At 45.5% G+C, this 16,006-nt stretch overlaps 1 protein-coding gene across 4 annotated transcripts in view; it reads left to right on the forward strand.

Annotated features, from left to right (window-relative positions):
- The window catches only part of NCAM1 (neural cell adhesion molecule 1), a 321,012-nt gene that overhangs the window by 256,008 nt on the left and 48,998 nt on the right, over positions 1–16,006 (forward strand). For all 4 annotated transcript variants that reach the window (XM_079929222.1, XM_079929223.1, XM_079929220.1 and 1 more), the window contains exons 4-8: positions 729–872; positions 1,245–1,382; positions 2,698–2,815; positions 3,242–3,405; positions 10,861–11,003. In XM_079929222.1, coding sequence (XP_079785348.1) covers positions 729–872; positions 1,245–1,382; positions 2,698–2,815; positions 3,242–3,405; positions 10,861–11,003 — 707 coding nt within the window. The remainder of the gene's footprint in view (positions 1–728; positions 873–1,244; positions 1,383–2,697; positions 2,816–3,241; positions 3,406–10,860; positions 11,004–16,006) is intronic.

Here is a 16,006-nt window from a genome sequence, read left to right on the forward strand (position 1 = left end):
CCCTCTCCCTTCCCCAAGGGCTGACTGACTGTTGTACACTTCAGCTTATCCCCTCTTATTTCACTTTTTCCTGCTGGTAATGGAGTGCAAAGGCTCGGTGGGGTGTGTGGGGTTATTATCTGAACACTCTGTGCCACTCAGAGCGGGTAGTTCCCACTGGCACCTCATTACCTTGTTATCATGCATCTGTCCTGTTGGCCAGGGTAATGATGGGTGACAGCCAATGGAACAGTACTGATTGTCACAGTATTTATTGCCATAAGCCTGCTTTTCTTCTGTTTTGTTCTTCAAAATTCTTTCTGCTGTAGACAGGCTGGGGATGGGATGCCAGACAGAGTGGGAGACCAGGGAAGGACTGGTGGCCCCTCCTATTAGTTGTAGAATAAATGTCCTACCAGTTCATTTTACCTGTGCACTGTGTTTCATTGGCTCCATCGCACATGGCGAAGACCCTTGGTAAAGACAATCCTTCCCCTCTGTAGACCCTTTTCTGCACAACATGTGATAAATTTAGCACTTTGAATAGACACTATTTGCCGAACACGGGTGAGATATTCCCCTCCTTGTGCCAGCTGCTCTGCCTGCATCTTTGGCCAAGTGATGGGTCGGGCCCCCTTTGGTACCACTGTATATATGGACTCGAATCCAAGCAGTATGGTGCCAGTGAAAAGGGATCTTTGTGGGAGAACCAGCCGTTTTCCCTCACTCTCCTCTTGTTCCTTTTCCAGAGAAGCTCATGTTCAAGAACGCGCCAACCCCGCAGGAGTTCAGGGAGGGGGAAGATGCCGTGATTGTGTGCGATGTGGTCAGCTCCCTCCCCCCAACCATCATCTGGAAACACAAAGGCCGAGATGTCATCCTGAAAAAAGATGGTGAGACCTGGCAGCTGCCCTCTCCCCTGGGCCACTGAACCAGCTTCTGAGGCGTTCTAGCCCAAACTCAGATTCCAGTGTCCCCAAACCCCATGTCGTTTCCAGATCAAAGGTTGCAGGTCTATAGCTTGTATGTTCAAGCGCTTGACTTTCTCTCCAAGGAAAAAGACAGATTTCCAATAGACTTTTGCCCTTGGCTCTATGTTGGAGCCAGGGCCACATTTTCTTATTGCAGCTTAGAGCCTCTCCCCACTCCCAGGTCCCGCCCCCCCATAAGCCTGAAAGCAGGCAGAAGGAAAGGCTCAGCCACCTGCCTGTAGGTACCAGTCTTCTGACTGATCCTTGGATGAACCTGCGCCTTGTCTCTTCTAGTCCGATTCATAGTCCTGACCAACAACTACCTCCAGATCCGGGGCATCAAGAAAACCGATGAGGGCACCTACCGCTGTGAAGGCAGGATCCTGGCACGCGGGGAGATCAACTTCAAGGACATTCAGGTCATTGTGAATGGTGAGGAGATCTGTTCTGCTTTCTCCACGGGTACAACCTTGGCTCATCCGTGGCAACTGGGTCCAGCCCTTCCCACAGCCCACCCCTAACCTCTGCCTTGTCTTGTTTGTTTGTTTGTTTGTTTGTTTTTAAACACACTTGTCTTTGGGTCTCCCTCAACTGTGGGGACTTTTAGTGCGGTTCTGGAATGTCCTTCATTATCTTATAACACTAGAAACTTGCCCCATGTTTACTAGTAAATTCTTATTCATCCTTCACTGTCCTTGAGGTTACTGTAACTGTTAAGTTAGTCCCCTGGTTCAGTCTTCAAAGAAAATATTATAATCAATTCAGGCCTCAGAACAGTCAGAATCCTAGTCCGTGGGCTTATTAATCTTAATTTGCAGTGTCAAACAAACACACCCATGGAATCGATCTGACATTTACAAGATGTTTACAGGAAATGTCAGTACTAAGAAAATAAGTAAATCGTGGTTAAATTGCTTTGGATATGGATATATATTTTTTGCCAAACTCTCCCCCTCTCGTTCCTTTGGTAAAAAATCTTTTGTGCACAGGGTTGTTTGTGACAGTCCCAGAGAAATGTCGCTCTTTGGTGAGCTGGTGCATTTCAAATTGGTATTAACCATTTAATCACTAGAAGCAGCAGTTTTTAATTTTTTCCAACATCAAGAGCACCCCCCCCTTTTTTTTTTTTTTTTGCGGTACGCAGGCCTCTCACTGCTGCGGCCTCTCCTGTTGCAGAGCACAGGCTCCGGACATGCAGGCTTAGCGGCCATGGCTCACGGGCCCAGCCGCTCCGTGGCATGTGGGATCTTCCCGGACCGGGGCACGAACCCATGTCCCCTGCATCGGCAGGCGGACTCTCAACCACTGTGCCACCAGGGAAGCCCAAGAGCCCCCTTTTGAAAGTCAAGTTCCATCAATCATGGTAGTTGTAAGATTGGTATGCATTGATTAAGAAAATATATAATGATGAATAGCCACTGTAAATAGAATACCATTGTAAAATGAACGAAACATACTAATATAGCTTCTAAATCTGTATTATTGAAAAGCAATATTATATATTGTTATATGTATAACAATACTATGTATTGTTGAAAAGTACTAATGTGCATTTGTGGATGAATTATTGATCCAGTTTACAGTAATTATTTAGTGCACACCTGAACTTAGATCCCTTACAGTAACTGTGCAGCTGCCCAGGACTCTTGACCATCTGACCTGGGGTCTCCCGGAAGTGCCTCTTCTCCAGGCCAGCGGGTCCTTCCAAGTTTTCCCCGCCACCCCTGACAGTCCTTCTTTCCTTCAGTGCCGCCCACCGTCCAGGCCAGACAGAGCATAGTGAACGCCACCGCCAACCTCGGCCAGTCCGTCACCCTGGTGTGCGATGCCGAAGGCTTCCCAGAACCCACCATGAGCTGGACAAAGTAAGAAACTGGCTCGTGCTTTTTATCGCCGACTAGTGGAGAAGGAGACCTTGCAGGGCCTGTCCTGCGTTGGCGTTCCGAGGGAACAGGGGTGGGCGGCTGGGGAGCGTCAGCTCTGGGTGCAGAATGGATTCTTTTCTGTCAGGTCCTCTTGCCTTGTGTGTGCATTGGATTCCTTCATTTTCAGTTTGTGGGGCAGAACCAGAGGTTCTCTTTGGAATTTCGGGGGGCGCAATTTGCAGCCCTTGGGCGGAACTGGAGGTTTGGGTAGAGGAATCACGAGGAAGTACAATTTGGTGTCTTAACGTTCTGTGAAGATTCCGTCTTTCGCGTGGGCTCGGTCCGCGTTTTATGGAAACCAATTAAAAATTAACCTCTTAGCTCTGTAGTCAAAATCACGGTCGTTTACATTTCTGTGCCCTGCAGGGACGGGGAGCAGATAGAGAATGAGGAGGAGAAGTACCTCTTCAGCGACGACAGCTCTGAGCTGACCATCAGGAAGGTGGACAAGAACGACGAGGCCGAGTACGTCTGCATCGCCGAGAACAAGGCCGGCGAGCAGGATGCGTCCATCCACCTCAAGGTCTTCGGTAAGGACAGGGAGGTCAAGGTCACCCCTCTGCCACAGCTCCGCTTACCCCACACAGTCCATCAGCAAGACCCTGTCCACTCTGCCTGGGAACCTACCCCACTTCTTGCCAGCTTCACCACCTCGGCCCTAGTCCAAGCCATGCATCGGTCCCCTTCAGCGCCTCCCAATCACAGTAGCTAGAATAACCTTAAGCGCCACCGCTCTGTTTCAGGTCCTCCAGTGGCTTCCTATTGCAACCAGAATAAAATCCAGACGCCCTGCCGTCAACAGAGGCCAGATCTGAGCTAGCCCCTGGCTCCCTTCCTGACCTCATCATGCCTCTGCTGTGCTCTACATGTAAAGCTCTCCAAGCCCGGAAGCCCTCTTCTTCTCCCTCAGACACACTAAGCTTGTTCTCTGTCTCAGGGCTGTTACACTAGATGCTTCTTCTGCTTGGAATATCATTGCCCCAGATCCCCTGTGAGCCGCCCTCGTGTCATCCCTAATCCAGATGTCAGTGCGTCACTCAGATCAGCTTCTCAGTGACTCCTTCCCTCCCTGCTCTGGCCAGTGCATCTCCCTTATCTTCACCCCACCCATCTCTTCTCCAGTGCCCTTCTCGGTACCTAAACTCATCTCATTTACATACTGGTTTGGGGAGTTATTTCTCCTGCCTCCACTCTTACACATCACTTTATCTCTGGCATTCCAAACAGCGCCAGACTCCGGAATAGGCCCTTGCTAAATATAAGTGACCAAGTGGCTGCCTCTGTCTCCATTTCTTCTTTCCCTGGCCTGTGTGAAGCAGGGTCATAAAGTCATGAAAAGAACCTCCATAGCTCTACTCACTTCGTCTCTATAAACTCAGTTAACTTCCGTTCATTTAGAGTTGAAATGCACTTTGACCTGACTTTGCAAACAAATTTGTGGCAGAGAGATGTTTAACCTAGTGGCTCTCAGCTCTGTCTGCCCGTCTTTTTTAAAAACACAGATAAGCGAGTCCACCGTACGTGGTGCTGCCGGAGTACAGACACCGCAGGGGCAGCCCTGGCGCATGCAGCTCCCTGGTGGTTCCAGCACCTGCGCTTTGGGAACCTGCCTGGGACCCACTTGTTTAGCCTGATAAGGAGAACTCATTGATGTTTGTAAACACAGACCTTTGAAAACCAAGCGTTTATGTGCAATTGGACCCGCTATCCCAGATGCATCCCATTTACTCATTAATGACAATTAATTAATGGGCTTAGAAACAGGTTATCAGTTTGGTCTAAATTAACTGTACATACTTGAAAGTGAAGCTAAACTTCTTGGAAAATATTCTTGACAGTCTTTTCTCTGATTCTGGCTTATCTACCCCAGTCACTGTGATTTTAAGTTTTTCTAGATGAAAGACAGATGCATTTGTTGATGTATTCCTTAATTTTCACAAGTATTTACTAAGCGCCCTTGTTGCTGGGCGAGGGGCTACAGAGATGAGTAAGATATGGTCTTTTGACCCTGAGAAGCACAAAAAGGGACATAAACATATAAGCCTATAAGTTATAATAGATGGTGTCAGTTAACAACATTTGAGTACCAGCTGTGGGCCCAGCCATTGCCCAGGTTACGAAGATGAATGACATGCACTCTGTTCTCATCAGTGGGTTCACAGGCTAACGGAGATAATCAGTGCTGACATTTTTAATAACCCATTATAATGACTTCATAATAGCAATATGCACAGTGTTTTATAAGAAAAGATTTGATTTCTGGTCCTGTGTGACAGAAGTTAGAGAAGTGTTCGAAGATGATATGCTTTTCCCAAGTGGGAGTTTCCCAGATGCAGGAGAGGTGGACAAGCCTTTCAGGGCAGGCCACACAGGCGTCGAGGCCGGAAGAGCCAATGTTGTGGTGAATGTGAACTTGTGAACGAGGACTGTGTCTGCTCCACTCACAGGCATACCCCCAGGGCCTAGAACATCACCTGGCATATAATAGACACCCGTGTTTGAATAAATGAGGGAATCAAAATTAGTTTTATATGAATGAAGCATAACGTATGTGGCAGGGGGATGAACCTGGAAACATGTAATCACTTGTCTTTAGGAACTTCTTTTAGATATCAGCTCCATAAAGTAATAATAATAATACCCAACACAAAGTGAGCACGTATAATGTGCCTAGCACATTGTATGTAAAGTACTGTCCATAAGTGACCTCTTTTAACCTCGTCACAATCCTATGAAGTAGATTTAATTTTTATCCCCATAATGCAAGTGAGGAAATTGAGCACAGAGAGATTAGGTGTCCTACCCAAGGAGCCGGGACTCAAACCCAAGCTTTCACATCCATTCCCTGGGCTAGCAATGGTGGTCACTCCTCCATGAAACCCAGTTTAACACACAGTACGTCTGAATTCCATATGGAATGACTAGTGGATTCTGCCTTTACCTCCATGGGTTACGTGGTTTCTCTACGGAAGTACGCTCAGTTCTAACTTGGCTGGTCAAGAAGAGATCTTGGCTTCTGTTCCAGGCCTCTCTGGTGGCGATGGCTGCCCCAGGAAGGAGGAATGTGTAGTGTCAAGAGCCGTGTGGGGCTGTGCTAAGGTGAAGAGGGTGGGAGAGTCCAGGGAAGGAGGCAGGGAAAGTAGGATGCAGGAACTGTGGGACGTCAGGATTTGTATTTCCACCCTCCTCCCTTGCCACAGATTCCCTCCTGCATCACACACACACTCTCTCACACACACACACACATTCACATTCTCTCTCTCACACACACACTCACACACACTCAGACACTCCCTCTTTCACACACACACTCTCTCACATACACACTCATACACACTCATGCACACACACACACTCCCTCTCTCACACACACATACTCTCACACACACAGTCTCTCACACACACTCACACGTACTCTCTCTTACACACACACACAGTCTCTCGCACACACACACACACTCCCTCTCACACACACACACACTCTCACACACACTCACACGTACTCTCTCTTACACACACACACAGTCTCTCGCACACACACACACACTCCCTCTCACACACACACACACTCTCACACACACACACACTCTGTCTCATACACCCACACTCACACACACATTCTCATACACCATCATGCACACACACACACACTCTCTCTCACACACACACTCTCTCATACACACACACACTCTCACATACACACACTCTCTCACACACACACACTCTCTCTGATACACACACACTCTCTCTCTCTCTCTCTCTCACACACACACACACACACACACACACACACACACACACTCCCTCTCTCTCTCTCTCTGTGTCTCTCACTCCACTACCACAGTTCTTTCCCAAGACTGCAGCTGGGAGAATGTTCATTAGGCAGCCCAGTAGAGCAAACAAGTAGATGTGGGCCGACTCCTGCAGAGACAGGTAAAAGGATCATAGACGCCCCATCCTCCGGGCCCCATCCACCTCTAATCTGGGCCCCATCCTCCTCTGTAACATCCTGAGGAGAGTTCACATGGTCTCCTTGGAGCAACCTGGTACCCCATGTATACCCTCCTTTCTCTCTTCATTTCACATTCCTGACCTCCTTTCTCTCCTCCTCCTTCTTGCCTCCCCATGGATTTTGGAGATTGGTACTAAGGCCTGGGAGCCGGGTGGGGAAGGGCTAGCTAGTTGGGACTTCCTCTTTCTTCAGCCCCTTTTTCCCTCTCCTTGGCCTTCTGCCTTGCCATCGGGGACCAGCATTTGGGGAGAAATGGGGTAGGTTCCCCAGAAGCAGCAGAGTTCAGAGGAGGAAAGAAGCCTGTAGCTTAGATAGTAAAGAAGTTCTCAGAACTCTGGCTTCAAGAAGGGATCGCAATTAGTGTGTAAGGGACATACCTAAATTAGGGACTATCGTTTATCCTAAGTCATACCATTTTTTCTTAAGAAAGGGACGTGTTCTAGCATGCACTGCCCTAGTTACCAGCCAGAAGCTCTTTTTACTAAGAGCATCCTCCCTTCCTTTAAACTTGGCAGTGAATTTCCATTGCTCCCCTCCCCTGGGCCCTTCTGAAGAAGTATTTTTGTCTCCACAGATTCTTATTATGCTCGTACGAATGCTCTTGAGGCCTCATGGTGCTGTGGTCTGAGGCAAGTTCACCAGTGGGCAGAAGCTTTGCTTAGCTGACCCCTTAGGACCAAAGCAGCCCTTGTGAGTTACAGCAAAGGACAAACAGGCTCCTGAACGAAGGGGTACCCTGTCATGCCCAACACCTCAGTGCAGGGAAGCAGGGGCCCTGGAGCCCTCCTGGGCCTTGCAGGACCCTGGAATGGAGTTAGAGTAGACAAGTCTGGCCCTCAGTGGCCAGGTGCAGAGCCATGGATGTGCTGGATGGAGAGAGCAAGCATGCTTAGAAAACTCACAAAGACAGCTGTGCTCACAGGAGGGTCCGTGGGGAGAGGTGCAATGGAACATTCTAAGGCATTAAGTCCCATGGCGGCAGGTAGAGAACAAAACAGGGATCCAAAGTCACAAGGGCTGAGAATGGAGGTTCTTTAAGATGGTGCACATACCATCCACAGATAAAACCTGGAGAGATTCTTCTAGATGCTGGTGTTCAGAAGGAAGGATGCTTTCATTAGCAGGATGACCCCACATCTGTCCGTGTCTGCTCAGTGAGGCCCATCATCCCAGAGTAATTATTCAGAGCATGCCTTTAACTCTCCAGAATGCCCCAGTCTGGACAATAAATGGTGTTGCTATCCTATTTCCAAGGCAGCATTCTAAGCCTTCAGTTAGCTCCAACAATAGCATTGCTTCTGAAGTGCAGAAAGGCATAAGTTACCAGCGAGAAGCTTGCCTTCCTTCCAACAGCCTCTGTAGCCCATACAAAATTAGCCATTGTTGATCATGTTTTTAACAAGAGTATATTTTGCCTTGTTCAAAGACTTACACAGTGTAGCCTTTATAACCATCTGGGAAATGGAGTCACCAAGACCAGATATTATTAATAGATGTTAACTGGCCCTTGTCTGTCTTCTGCTAACCTTTTGCTGCCAGGACAAAGCACTGTGGAGTGGGACAAGGTCAGCAAACACTGTCTGGATCACAATGTCCATGTAGGTTCCAAGAGTCCAGAAAGTCAGCCTTCCTGTGGCTGCCTCCAGACCCCAGACCAACTGTCAGTTCAGTGAATTCAGTTGTTTGGCTGATTTTTTAACTTTTCAATCTGTGATTTTAACAGTAGAGAAATGCAACTTTTATTTTACCTCTCTAAAACCTTCTGTTCAACACACTTAACACTTACTCTGTCCAATATGAATTATAACCTCCTTGAAAGTTCTATTGATCAAGATAGACACAGAACCTTCCTGTGGGAAAACCTCACTCATGTGGGCTCCATCAGTTCAAATTTGTAATCATTTGACCACATTGGATTGAGATGTGCCTGAGTGCTAGCCACCAAAAAGGATTTGCTATTCTAGGTACCTCGTGTAAGTGGAATCTCATAGAGTCAGAAAGTACGTTGGTAGATGCCAGGGGCTGGGGGGCAGGGGGTAGGGAGGGAGAATAGGGAGTTAGTGTTTAATGACAGAGTTTCAGTTTAGAAAAGTGAAAAATCCGGGAGGTGGATAACAGTGAGAGTTGTACAACAATGTGAATGTACTTAGTGCCACTGAACTGTACAGTTAAATATAGTTAAAATAGTATGCTTTATATTATGTGACTTGTACCACAATAAAATACATTTCAAAAAAAAAAAAAAGTGTTTGTGGAGATTTCCCTGGTGGTCCAGTGGTCAAGAATTCGCCTTCCAGTGCAGGGTACACAGGTTCGATCCATGGTTGGGGAACTAAGATCCTACATGCCGCGGGGAAACTAAGCCCGCGCACCACAACTACTGAGCCCGCCAGCACTCTGGAGCCCGGGCACCACTAACTAGAGAAGCCCGCGCACCTCAGCGAAGACCCAGCACAGCCCCCCAAAATTAATTAATTAATTAATTAATTTTTAAAAAAGGATTTGCTATCAGCAGGCCATTAGTACAGATTAACTGTAGGAGAATATTTGAACTAAATGAGTCATCTTATATAGAAGTAGATATTTGCTACAGAAAATGCACAGCTCCATCATTGGTTTCTGTTTATTAAGACACAATTAAGCCCTCAACTTGGAGGATATGTAATAGGCAGTAGTTTTAATAGTCTACTTGGAGTTACTGTATGAATTTGAATATAAAGGAAATGTAATTCTTTCAAAAGTTATCCATAATTCTGATTTATTTATTGTTTGTTCGTTTATCTAGCCTGGCCTTTTTCTCTATTAGTGAAATAAGTTATATTTGTGCAGTGTTATCTTTTCTCTTCGATGGATTTCAGAGTATAGTGATTTCAGAGGATAATTGTTTTAAATTGGGAAAATTCAATTTTCTCTAATGTTTTTACATTTAAACTCAGCTTTCGAATGCTTGTGCTTTCTTGCATTTCCCAGAACATTTGGGAAATGAGCTCATCTCAACTCATCTTATTCCCAAGCCCCAGCCCACTCCCCAGCCCCCAGTGAGTCACCCACCACGTTTCCTTACTTGAGTTAATGCTAACACAACCCTCCTAGGTATTAAGACTCTCAGAGTCATTTGGACTCCTAATTTCTTCTTTGGATTCTTCCCATCTCTACTTGCCCTCTGTTCGCTTCCACTTCCTGTAAAGCCTTCCTTCAGCATCTCTCTTGAAGCTGCCTTTTCTCCTCCATTCCCCCCCCTCCACCCCCGAGAGGACGTTCAGGATTGTATTACGTCACATCTGGGGCAATGCCAGGGCTTCCAGGTTGGTTTTCCCACCTTCGGGTTTTCTCCATCTTCAATTTTGCCTAGATTAACCTTCCTTTAATACAAATGAGCATTTCATTCCTCTGACTAAACACTGTCTGTGGGTCTCCAACAGGCAGGGGATAAAATTCAAGCCAGAGTTGTAACCGGGCAATCAAGATGCTCTCTGCCTGGGTCCAGCACTGTCTCCCACTGCTTTGAGGCACAGACACGCAGACCCTGACGCTCTGCTCTCTTCCCCACCCTCTCTCCACACATTCTTGCTTCTTTGCTTTCATTCACGTGCCTTTCTACACTCGGAATGACTCCGTGTCCACCCAAAGTTCCACGTACTGAAAATCTCACAACCCAGCCCCAAAGACAGCCCCAAAACTGTCTCCTCATAAAGACTCAGCCAGAGGAGAGCTCTTCCTCTGCTCAGGCCTCCTGCGCCACCACCCTCCACACTCTCCCCATATGGGACGTTGTTATTACTGTCACTTTGGTGTCGTCATATGCCTGCTCCATTGTAAGCTGCTGGGGGGGTTCAGCTCGTTAACTCATACAACACCTAGAATAGGGCCTTATGATTAATAAGTTGATAACCTTTGTTGAATGGTGCCTTTATAATTCAAACCTGGAAAGCTAAAAAAATGTCAAACTCATGGAAGTGTTCTGTCTTTTCAGCAAAACCCAAAATCACCTACGTAGAGAACCAGACTGCCATGGAACTAGAGGAACAGGTCACACTTACCTGTGAAGCCTCAGGAGACCCCATTCCCTCAATCACCTGGAGAACATCCACCCGAAACATCAGCAGCGAAGAAAAGGTATAATGTCGCCCAAGAGTTTCAGGGCCATGGAACGCAGACTCTACGTGGATTGAGTCTGCCCCATGCCCAGTCCTCTTTGGTGAACCAGAAAATGGGATGTGGTCACTGGAGGCTGCAGCCAGGTCCTATGGCCCCCCTCCTCCAGCCTGCCCTGGCTGTGGCCTTCTCAGCATCCCCTTGAGATGGAAGGGGCACAGTTTCTTGCATGGATTTGCAGGGGTGTGATGGTAGTGGGTATGGTTAGGTTAGACGTTGCAAGGAGGAAGGGGATAATGATTTTCAAACCAAGGTTATGGAGCTGGGAGGAACAAGGGAAGTGAAGGTCCCAGTGCACTGGGTTATATTAGCATCATCTCAGGAGCACCCAGGGAAACGTGTCCCGGAACTAATAGGGATCATGATGAGCCTATTAATTCTTCTCCTTGTGATTTGTATGTTCATGCTCTACATGCACTATATGCACAAAAGCTTGGTTGCCTTTGTGTCTGCCTGTATTCTCGGCCACACTTGCATATCATTTTGTTCTAAAGGCAAAAATAATTAGCAGTTTCTACGTGATGATGATTACACCAGGTTCTACAATATATTCTCTGAGAGATGAAGAACATTATAGCAACCTTCCTGGCAAATTTAAATGACTGGGAAGATTTAGCTTTCAAGCACATGGATTTATAGGCCACTGGAAAGCTGTCTTTATTATTAACAGTCTGTAAAAATTGAGGTAACCCCACATCAGGCAGCCTTTTGCTATTGAGTGGGCCGAAAGACAGGGGCAGGCAGAAGCTTGGTTTTAAAGCAACCTAAACCAATCTCATCTCATATATCCTGTAGTAATGGCTTCGTTTTAGTTGGCCAGAGCTTTGTCACCTATTCAAGGAGTAATGGCCTTAGCCTTAAAAAACATTTATAATGGATTGCCGATTGACTAGAATGTCACAAAAGATAGATCTTCACTCTTCTGCCTGCCTAAAGGAAATCCCTAGAGAGGGTAGACTTAAAGCTAAAAAGGGATAGCGTGAAATTTCAGAGCCAAATTTGGGATTTGCATTTGAAGAACTGATTTCTCTCCTACTAATAGAAAACAAAACTAAATCAAGAGGAACAGAAATTGCTGTTCCAAAAAAACCCATTAATTTTTGCAAGTTTTACCTCCAGAGTTCAATTCAACTTAACAAAAACTCAACCGAGGAACTGCTAAGTATTTTTGAAACTTGCATATGCTGTTTGATATTGTGAAAATCAACTGAATTAAGTAATGTAGAGTTTACTTGGATACTTTATCAACATTGGAATTAAACCCTCAGCTCAGATTTTAGCTCCCATCGTGTGTGTTACGTGGATTGAATGTACATTTCAAGGCTTAAACCACAGGGCTGCCACTTGGAAGATTTTTCTACATCAGGCTTGAGAGTAGATTTGTCCAGAATGACCCAGTGTATATCTTTGATCTAGAGGGAAGGACAGAAATAACATCTACCCCAGATGAATGATGGTTTTAAATTCTATATCTTTCCTAGGAGTAGCTCAACGATCAAGCTAGACCAGAAGAGTTATTAAGATTTGTGCCTATCTCAGGTCCTTTAATAGGTGGGCACTTCTGGCTTGTATCTGTGAATTCATTTTTATAGAATGAGAACAAAAAATCAGGCATTAATACACACTCATACTTCCTAAATATTAAAACCAAAGGTGTCTAACAGAGACCATCTCAAGCCAAGTAGGCTTTGCATAGTTCAATTATCAGTGTAGATCATTAGTCTCAATCTGAGATAATTATTGAAGCCCAGCCACATAGGTTGTGTTGCGCTTTCTTTTACTGTGGACCGCCTTCAAGTGACATTACTGCGACATGAATGAATCAGTGTTAGAACAAGCCTTCCAGATTGGCCAGTGATGTGACCCCAGATCAGCATATTTGCCTAAACGAAACGCTGTATAGAAAAACTGCTATTTCTACTCATTACATATTGACATCAAAGAGGCATGATAGTCATCTTATACTGGGGGGTGGCTAAAAATTAAGAAAACAGCGATGGCCTATTCGTGAGCCAGGTGGTCTCCAGATAGTAAATTTCACTTTTACTTTGACAGCTGCTCCTCGTTTTCTCCTCCAGCTGAAGTTGCATTATACATATTGATAATTAGGTATCAAGATTATTAGGGTCACAGAATTATAGAAGGGCAAGAAAACAGTTTTCTTTTGAAAGTCAAGACTACGCGCTGAGCAGTAAGAATAGCCAATTGTTTCTCCTGAGAAAGGAAAGAAGCCTCCCGAGAAAGTAGATCACATAACCTGCCAGAATCATAGAAGGTTGGAAGGAAGGGTCCTTTGGAGGTTATCTAGTCTCACTGCCGAAAAGTCACTCAGCCCCTGCTTGAAGGGTGACAATGTCAGTTCTTTGCAGTCAGGTGGCCAACACTGATGATCAAGAGGCCCTGATTTGTTGCCCCTGCCACTTCTCAGCCTTCCAGCCCCTACAACTCAGTCCTTTGTGTGAGAGCCATTAACTAGCTCTCCAGTTTTCCTTTAGTCAGCCTTCTGTCCTGTAACACATCCAGTTATTTTTCACTGCTGCTCTTATCTTACGGTTTCCGCACCCTTCACCTTTCTAGTCGTCCTGTACTAGAGAGCTTCACTTCCCTAGTGTCCCCTATAACTTTGTGGTGCCCAGTATAGCTAATGCAGACTTCCTGGCTCATTGCTCCCTTGATCTGGACACTGAAATGCTGTCAACACCACGTTAACCCTTTAGCAGTTTCCTCGTTCGGTTGTCTCCTGTTGAACTGCATTTAAGCTGCATATCCCCTGTCCTGTCCTGTCCTTATGCAATCGATTGCTTAACCACTAATGTAGAATTTTGTATTTATTTCTATTAAAAATTGTTTTGTTTGTTGCAACCCAGTATTTCTCAGTGGGGGTCACAAATGACAGTTTGGGAAGCCTCTTTCTTCACTGGGACTGTCCTGTGCATTGCAAGATATTTAACATCCCTAGTCCCTTCCCTTTAAATGTTAGTAACCAACTCTAATCATTGTCATTACCAAAAGCGTCACATACAGGAACACTCCTTGGCTTGAGAACGACTATTTTAGTCCATCTTTCTGACCAGTCAGGACTGGCTTTCATCAGAACTGTCCTTAGAGTTCTTTGGGTCCAGGGCCTTTCAACCAATGTAGGTGCCCCCTGTTTTATCTATGTTTGTTCAAAGTAATGGGGCATAGCAGTCGATGGTGACCCCAGTTCTAAGCATAAGACCCAAGGGCAGGCAATTCAGCCTTCCCCATGCAACTGCCATCTAGCATCTCTATTAGCTGTTGCTTCCAACCTGGTATGAACGCTTGTTTGAAATATCTTTGTCCAAGTCACTGATAAAAATGTTGACTGGAACATGGTCAAGTACAGAGCCCTTAGAATGCCACCGGCGCTTCCCTGGGGTGAGTGGCCCAGAAGGTGGAGCACATAATGCCTTGGTGCTCTCTTCTGATTCTGATGACTTTCATGGAAGGCTCAATGCTCCCTTTAATAAAGTTACTGACAGCAGAAGCTGATTAAAGCAGCTTGGTCTTTTGCTTCACTGCTTAGTTGAATCTAGTGTTAATCCTTTTTAGGAGGAGAGGGGAGAAAAGGCTTTCACTCATAGGCTTGTGGTGACTTTCTAATGGAATACGGGCGTTCTTCATGTAAAAAAGAAGGGAAGAAAAGCAAAAACCAGTACACTGAGCCCAAAAGTCACACTCTGTCTTTGACAATGTCTCTAGGTTTAGTCTAGTCACTCGTTTAAGATTGATTATAATCAATCCGTTCGGCTTCAGCTAGTTGAGTTGGTTTCACTCAACAAATGATAATAGCTAGGCTAAGTTTGGGTCACTAAGGTCATTAGAGGAGATCATCTGTCTGAAGGTTAATCCATTTCTTAGTGGTCACTAATCTGTTGACAAAAAAAATTTGAATATCGTAATGGGTCAGTTTGATCGATGTGTATGGAGGTCATTGTGGTAACTGAAGTTTGTGCCTCCACATCATTTTATTACCCATCCTATCGAGGCTCACGTTTTAAATTGCCACAGTGAGTGGTGCCAAATTCCAGGTACCATTTACATATTGAGTGAGAGCCCCGGATGGTAATTTATATACTCTCTCCCTGGCAGAACAAGTCCAGTGGGTGCTCATTTGAACATACCAGTGCCTTTGAAGAGACTGGGAAAGAAAGGCTTGTGAAGCCTTAATGTCTAAGGAGAAGGAGAGGAGCAAAGAGTTGAGATCAGAAGAGATAGAAATAAGTGAAAGGCATTTCATGAACCTTGAATTCTGAGTAAACAGAGTATCCTACAAAACAGAGAAACCTTTTGAAATTCTGAATTCCCTAGAAACCGAAGTTTCTTTTCACCAGAGAGAATTCCTCATTCAGTGTAAAACAGGTGCTCACTCTTAAACGTCGGGAAAGGTGCCTGCATTGAGCAGTTTGGAGTCTAGTTTTTCCAGGATGTGGGCAGAAATATAACAGGGAATACTTAGGATAAGTGTCTATCACTTCACTTCACTTTAATTTGTATACATACTCCTACAGACTTGTGTGTAAGATCATAAAACATGCAAATATTAAAAGAAACTGGAACTAAAAGTTTTGGGAGCACTGCTAATCATATACTAGTTTAGGTTTTAAGTATGTATATTTGCATATCAGGTTGTCTTAAAGTGGGCTACATGCCTTCATCAAATGATCGGGGTCGAGATATATCCTATTATCCTACCAGGCACACAGGTCAGGCTACTATAAGCATTGTGTTACTAGCACCTACTTATTCTAAAAGCCACAAAACCACAGTAAGTTAGGAGAGACACAGGAAGAATTGTATCTGAAAAACAAACAACTCCATATGATAGGGCCCCTGAAAGTTGTCTTGATTCATGTAGCCCTGGCATGTGACGGACAAGCTTTTAAGTGATGTGGAAACGGCAGCCACATTTGACATGTTGGCCCGCTGTTACTTCGGTCTAT

The sequence above is a fragment of the Stenella coeruleoalba genome (assembly GCF_951394435.1).
Source record: "Stenella coeruleoalba genome assembly, chromosome: 8".
NCBI classification, from domain to species: Eukaryota; Metazoa; Chordata; class Mammalia; order Artiodactyla; family Delphinidae; genus Stenella; species Stenella coeruleoalba.